The sequence below is a fragment of the Eleginops maclovinus genome, chromosome 3 (assembly GCF_036324505.1).
Source record: "Eleginops maclovinus isolate JMC-PN-2008 ecotype Puerto Natales chromosome 3, JC_Emac_rtc_rv5, whole genome shotgun sequence".
In the NCBI taxonomy this organism is placed as follows: domain Eukaryota; kingdom Metazoa; phylum Chordata; class Actinopteri; order Perciformes; family Eleginopidae; genus Eleginops; species Eleginops maclovinus.
The window spans coordinates 12292069-12299482 of record NC_086351.1 but is presented as its reverse complement, the minus strand read 5'-3'; the positions used below and the strand labels follow the sequence as shown (position 1 = coordinate 12299482).

Sequence of the window (7414 nt, the reverse complement as noted above, 5' to 3'; positions counted from 1 at the left end):
TCTCCTGTCAGGACCTGCTGTTGCTTGGAGACCAGTCCTGGGGCAAAGCAGTCGCACACACTCTTCTTTACTCTCCTGGCTTCGTTACACTTTTAGTAAGAATGATGGCACTCAGCTGCTTTGTGTGTGTGTGTGTGTGTGTGTGTGTGTGATACTAAATGGAATAATATTCATGGAACTTAAAACCATTCTCTCCCTCCTTTTCTTTCTAGTTGTATTTCTGGAAAGAAAAGTGTAGATATAAATTGCTGTTTTAGTTACTCTTTTATGCACAGATACAAAAAGCTTTATGCTTTGGTGGTAACTCCAGTCATTTTATCACCCAACTTCACTTTGAGTTCAGTAATTACACACACGCAGAGTATTTTACAGAGATAAACTTGCTGGCTGCTTTGAGAACAGAACTTTTTTTAATCTCTTCACGGCATATTTCACTGAGATAACAGCTTTGATAGTATGTATGCGTGCACATGTACGCAGCATAACCATATGTGCTCCAGGATACATTTCTCCGCGTGTGTGCGCATGCATGTTGCAGCAGCAAGAGGAAGATAAATGGTCTTTTTGTTTCTTGTGCAGCTGAACGGTGTATCGAATGTGCTGATTTGCCAAATGAAAGACAAAAACTGTTTACCAGCGTTTTGTGAGCCGTGACTGCCTCACTGACAGAATGCAGCTGCTGTTGGATATTTCAGGCAGTCTAACCAGCACTTGGAGACTTAAAACCTCAGGGCTGCTCCCTTCCCTCAACTCCAAGCGACTGCTCACTGATGCTGTAGTGATGTACTGTTATCTTCAGTGACACAACGGAAGAGCCTCAGTCAAGAACTTTTCACTCGCATATCTCATTTTGTGTAATGCCTCTGCAGTATAATTCACTTTGTGTTCCCGCTCAACATTTTTGCTGTACAACCTACTTTCTACTTAAAAATGTGCAGTTTTTTTCCAGTCTACTTACCAGCCCATTACGCACTTGAATCATCCCTTTTTGTCTTTTTTTTCTTTCCCCATTTTCCCCAGCTGTACAATAAGCTGCGATGTGATGACCAGCCGATGTTGGAGCATGTGGAGCAGCTGCTCGGTGATCTGGGAGGAGAGCTTGAGGGAGAGGAGGAAGATCCTATTTTGGATGAAGACTATGAACCCTGTAGTGATGAGGAGGAGGAGGACGACACTGCAGAGGCACCCATGGAACACTGACCACAAACTCCTTAACTTTTATTCTTTCATTTCCATTTTCCCTATCATGCTTCCCTCTAGTGAAATGTTGTAATGCACTCTCTAAAGTGCCTTTATTACTGGTTATCCTTTTACACCAGTTTGTCAGAGATGGAATTTGAAGTGAGTTGCACAAAAAAAAGAGTGGCATTAAAAGCTGCAGTCTACCAAATCTCTTTCAGTCAGTTGTTTAATGCTTTTGGTGAAATAAGCTCATACTTGACTAATGCTTCTCTTAATCTCCTTGACAGATGTTGATGAAAGAAATTAGTTTTAGAGCTTTACTTCTTACCAGCAGCAAAAGCAAAACACCTCAGAATGCTTTACCTCTCATACATACCCACGCATTGGTTTTTACAAGCAAACACATATGAACAAAAATGCACAAATCCTGCAGTTTTTGATAACTTTATCTTTCTTTAATACGATAGCAGCAGTAGTAGCAGTGTTTCTCTCTCAGACTGTAAACAAATGAAATATCTCGACAGGAAGTGGGCTTTATTAAAAAACTGTGTCTGCCAACAAACAGTTAACGCTGTGTTTATATGTAAGGCTTCTAGTATTCCAAGTTTTTATGCTATTCAGTTTATTCTCCTGCTTTGGGTTTTTTTCCCCCTTTTTGTGCATTGGATTCAACAAGGCAAGACACATAGAGAATTTGACATCAACGACTGCAGCATGTTTCTCTGACTGTTCAAAGTGGCTGGAGGAAGACTTTTTCTTCACATTGCAGTATTTAAATTCTCAGACAGGGTTATGTAGTGTAACATCATCGGTCAGTGTAATAAAATGGGACATCAGTAGACTGTTGCCTTTATTTTTATGTTATATTTTAAAATTCAGTGCAGCAATGTGAAAAGCAAGGCCTGTTCTAGGACAGCTACACATGAAGCTACTAATTGTGGACAGAAAGATTATAACATTTTGAAATAACGGCAAGAAACATGAACATTAGCTTTGACGCACCTTGCGAAATATATTGGACAAAAGAGTTGTGTCTTGTCTCAAGCCCCGATATATTGTTGGCTAGTTTTTTTTCTACATATATTGACATTTCCTCCCCAGATACCTTTTTACGAGTGAGACTGTGTGACTTGCATGCTTTAACACACGTATACCACAGAGTCCATGCACCATGCCTGTTAACAAGCTCAACACACCACAGGCACCCACTGCTGCGCAGCCCCTTTGAAGAATTTCATAACCGGTAAATGGGAATGTTATCTGAGATCCTGCTCCTGATTGCGCCCCGGCATCAAGCTGAGAGGCCTGTTTGGGAATACAGGGGTTCAGATACCACCATCTGATAGTGCGTGTTTGTGTTTAAGGAGCGCAAAATAAAGCTCGGCAGAAACAACAGATATGGTGCTGTGTGCGTATATATGCTGCAGAAATTGATAGCTTAATGTGCTATGATGTGTTGTTCTGACCTGGCTTTGCTTAGAAAGATTCTTCTATTCTTGTGATGTTTAATGTATGATAATGCACCAGGAGTACGGGCCTAGAGGACTGACTACCTGGAGCGATGCTGTCATCTAGCATTTGGCTTTTTAATTAAAATGTGCTCTAGTGTGTATGTGTGTTTCTACATATATGCGTGTGTGTGTCCATGCGGCTCATCTGCAGTGCGGTGTGATTAATGACTCCAGGGGTGAGTGAACAACAGCGGTCAACCCTTTCTGGTTATTCTGAGCTGACCCTAGTGTGAGTGGGCCAGTGTGGACACAAAGCCTCGGGTGATCTCAAAATCCTTGGCCATTCTCTCACCTGTACATCAGCCTCAGCTCTGCAGGAATGTTTGCACTTGCTGAGAGAGGGGAGAGCAGTTTCTACACAAGGACACATATTCAATCACGGGGAAAGGACGCTGTTTACTTGCATTCTTTCCTGCTCCATGCTGAAAATCACTTTTTAAGAAGCCAGAATGACTCTGAAAGGCCAAAGCACAGAAATAATAATTGGTGTATAAATACATTGCTAAACCACAGCTCTGCAATGATGATTGATGTTTTCATGTTGCAAATGTCCATGAGTTGACAAAAGCATGCATAAACAAGAAATCATTACGTTGCATACTGGAGGCTTGAGGTGCTTTCATTCATTAAGCAGATTTATCTTTTTTTTTCTTACCTGTATGTCAAGCTGTCTTTGGAGACCTGAGCAGAATGTGTTAAGTCTCCAGGGAAACCAACCCATAATTAGCAGGCCCGCGTGTGTGTGTGTGTGGGCTCTATGTGTTTTTTAATAATCGACAGTAATGAGATGAGCAGAGAGGAGAATAATCCTGGATTAACAGCTTAAAAATGCATGTGTCGTCATAACAACATCCTGATTGGTATTTAATCATTGAATTACACACAAACACTCAGTTACAATAAGCACACACACACACACACACACACACACACACACACACACACACACACACACACACACACACCGCAACCATCAAATGTCCATGCATCAGATCAGCTAAATGCTACAAGCTTTGTGTGCATGTGCTATTTATCCTGTTTCAATGTACGTGTGTTTCGTTGACTTAATTAGATATTTAAGCAGGGTGCTCCTCTGAAGAGATTAAGGGGGAAATGATCAGAATCTGAGACTTAAAGCTCAAACCAGTTAAACATAACAGGAGGAAGGAGATCAGGATTCAGAGGAGAAAGGAGTTTCTAATGTTTATACACATTCACATGCTTATTTTTGGAAATGATCTTCTTGAAGTCTTGCGCAAGCACTCAAATTTGCTTCAATGCGCACAAACCTCTCAAAGCTGCTATTTGGATGTTTTTGAATAAGTATCACCCTGTTTTTTGAGTTGAGGTTTAATGGCTATTCAATGATGCTAAATGACAGAAATTCAGACAAACAGGACAAAAAAAAACCCCGGACAAAACAACTCCCCTGACTTGAGGATTGAACGACAGGAACGGCATACCACTCATCTACATGTCTTTCTTTATGCTGTGGCCGTACATTCAAACTGTGAATTAACGACATAATGGGAGTGACGGTTATCTGACCCAAGGGTTTCCTGACAGGCACTGCAAGAAGCCATGAATCAAGTGACCTTTATCCTTTGCAGTAAAACCATTTCCTGTATACGATGGATTTCTTCGGTAATGGATGCAGTGTGCCTGACCCGGGAAAAGCTCTGCAGCTGATTGATTGACACAAAGGGTTAATGTTCACACCCTTGTAGGGGCTTATTGTGATCATTAAAATGTGATATGGTTAGTCAAAGTGGTCTTAATGTAACACTGTGTGTTTCCTGTAGTGGGTATGGCAAGAGGTCAATATCCAATTCATTTGATTGCTTTAAATTAAACACTTGTTGGGAAAAGTTTCAGTAAGAACTGTTGTGACCAGTTGTGTGGGAAGATTTTGTGACCGTGATATTGTCAAAACCGTGAAAGATGTAATCATAAAATCTTAACATATGTAGTTAATAGCAAAATGAAGGTCATGATAAAAGATGGGCATCATCCAAGCAAGGGGGGAACAGGGACCATTGGCCCCCCGCTTTTGCCCCTGGCCTTATATGGAGTTGTGGCTGGTGTGATCCTATTGGTAGATGTATTCTGTTTTTTTCTCGGCATTGTATTCTGCAGAAACTCATTACTTCTCATAATTAACTCTTAGAAAAATATTCGTCATCATTGATCGCTTTTTCTTGTCAATAAGGTCTTTCAAATTGTCCTGCTGCTTCTTTGTCTTAGGAATGGATGTGTTCATGAATCTTTATACAAGCACACAGTTTGTATGTGTGTTATTTTTGTTTTGTGTGTGCATAATCTTTGGTGGGAACATCTGTCTCTCAGAGATAACATAACCAGGGAATTAGCCATGCTGTCTTACAGCCGAGCATCACACCTCACTATTACCGCCTCCTAAATTATACCCCATTACACCTGTGTGTGTATGTGTGCATGTGTTTGCGTGCTTGTGTGTGTGTATGTTTGCCCAGAACACTGTAAGCAATGTGCTGACAGTGTCATGTCCTTGGGGCGACTGCCAAATTTAAGAGTATCACAGAGCCCACTACCTTCTCTAATCCTTAAATCCATCGCAGAAGGGAATTCACATACAGTAGCGACTTCTACATAATCCAAATCATACACAAACAGGTCTTTCCTCAACAGGGGAGCCAGGCATACAGTAAATGAATACAATACAAACCAAATTGACATTGTTTTGTAGGCTAAAGGTGCTATTTTCTTGCTGGGAATTATACACAGTAATATAGTTTGAGTTAAAGTTATAATCATCCTGAAGCCACTTTAGCTTTCCATACATGGCACCTACACCAGTGGCGATGTCTCTTGAGGCATCAGTGGTGACAGATTACTCTTTGAAGTGCACCTCTTTGGGAGTTTAGAAGCTCACAAAGTCAACAAAGTGATGCATTAACCAGAGACTTCATAAGCAGAATCAGAAATATTGAATACCACACGATCAAATGGGATGACTAAGAGGATGCCTGACTATTCAACTGATGGAAGCTAGATTCTTTTTATTCAGTTTTAAGTGCACTCTTATGTTGAGAGCCTCAATCCCTTTGAACTTTATTTTTACTCGTAACTTTTGAATGTCATTTGTTGGCTCAGTCGAAGAGCAGAAATATTATCCTTGCTCTACTATTCCTCAGAGGCACAGAGATTCAGTAAAAAGATGTAAATTGGAATGGAACAGCCTGGTACTGTATGTCACCCTCTGCCACGACTCAAGAAAACTTTTAATGAATGTCACTGTGAGAGGAAAGGTATCGAAAGGGTTTTCTCTGTTATAATAATATTGCAAAGCAGATTGTGCTTTGAATGTGCAGCATTCAAACATATGAAAGAAATGTATGTAGACTCTGAATGAGTGGGATTGAGAGGACCAAGTGTAATGGTGCCTTTTCTTCTGCACAGTGAGAGAACAGCCGGGGGAGCTAAACGCAGCCCCACTGACCTGGTTGAATCAAAGAGAAGGGTAAGAGGCGAGACCACAAAAAAAAAAGAAAAGAAAGAGAGAGCAAGAGATGGGAAGTGTCTCGTTTATACAGAATTGCAATTTGGGTCGATGGATCGCTTCAGTAGCCGTGAGGGGCTCTTTTTTGCTCTATGCAATCTATACCCACAATCTAACAATCAAATGTGGTGCCAATAGAAGTGTTCCTGCTCCAGCAGTGAGCTTTCTGTGACTGCTGGTGTATTTGACTGAGTGCCAGCTTTAGGTTTTATACCTCATTAATTCACAAGAGCGATTGACTGAGGAAACTGCTTCTTCTCGATCATAAATCAACCTACACTGCTGCGTGCTTACACACATAGTCCATACTGTACATGCACACACACACAATGGCAAAAATATGAACACACCAAGGGGCGAATCTCAGGGCTTAGGTAATGATTTAATCAGTCACTGACAGAAAGTATAGTGATATTCTGATTACTAATTTCTACATGACCCCTGTGTGAATAAGTCCTGTGTGTGTGTGTGACTTTTTTGAGTTTTAATACAGTGAAGGTCCCAAGCACTTAATATTCATTGGTACATCTGATTTTATAATAACATTCGTGTGAATTTTGTTCAAGTTCTGTAATTGCATTCAAGCTTTCTGTTATGTGACTGTTCTCGTGCATTTTGCCCTTTGGACTTTGTGAGTGATTTGAATTCTTATGAAATGTAAAAACAAGATGGAGTGGCTTGATTTTTTTTTTTTTATCATCTTCAGTTATCAGAACTGGAGGACTGAGAAGTTGTTGCTCATTTAGGCATGTTTAAATTAAAGTCCGGGATAAGAACTGAGCAGTTTGGTGAGAGTGAGTGTCAGAGAGAGTGAGAGGTAGCGATAGAGAGGTTTGATGCTGTAACAGCTGCTAATTATTGCTGCTCTATATTTCACACAGTCTGTTTGATCTCCTGTCCTGTGGAGAGAGATAGGGATTCTCTGTCTCTGTTTCTCACAAACTTGCACATTTGTACACACACAGAGACATACAAGAGCAAGCTCAGGGGTCACAAGGAAGAGAAAGAGGAATTGTGCTCTAATTACTGAATCTCTGCAGGGGTTGACTTCTTTTTCTAGCCAACACCTCAGGAATGGGAGTGTGCGTTTTTTGTCTTGTTTTTGTCTCTGTATTTATGTCACTGCTGGCTGTTGCCCCCCCTGTGTGCTGGGCTGTGTTCACTGATACCATGGAGGGCAAAT

The 7414-nt window shown here is 40.9% G+C and overlaps 1 protein-coding gene across 2 annotated transcripts in view; it reads left to right on the top strand.

The window, feature by feature from the left end:
• The window catches only part of si:dkey-12j5.1 (uncharacterized), a 22626-nt gene extending 19834 nt beyond the window's left edge, over positions 1–2792 (top strand). For both annotated transcript variants that reach the window (XM_063880181.1, XM_063880180.1), the window contains exon 11: positions 1021–2792. In XM_063880181.1, the coding sequence (XP_063736251.1) occupies positions 1021–1200 (180 nt within the window). In that variant the 3' untranslated portion in view covers positions 1201–2792. The remainder of the gene's footprint in view (positions 1–1020) is intronic.
• The last annotated feature ends 4622 nt before the right edge of the window (positions 2793–7414 follow it).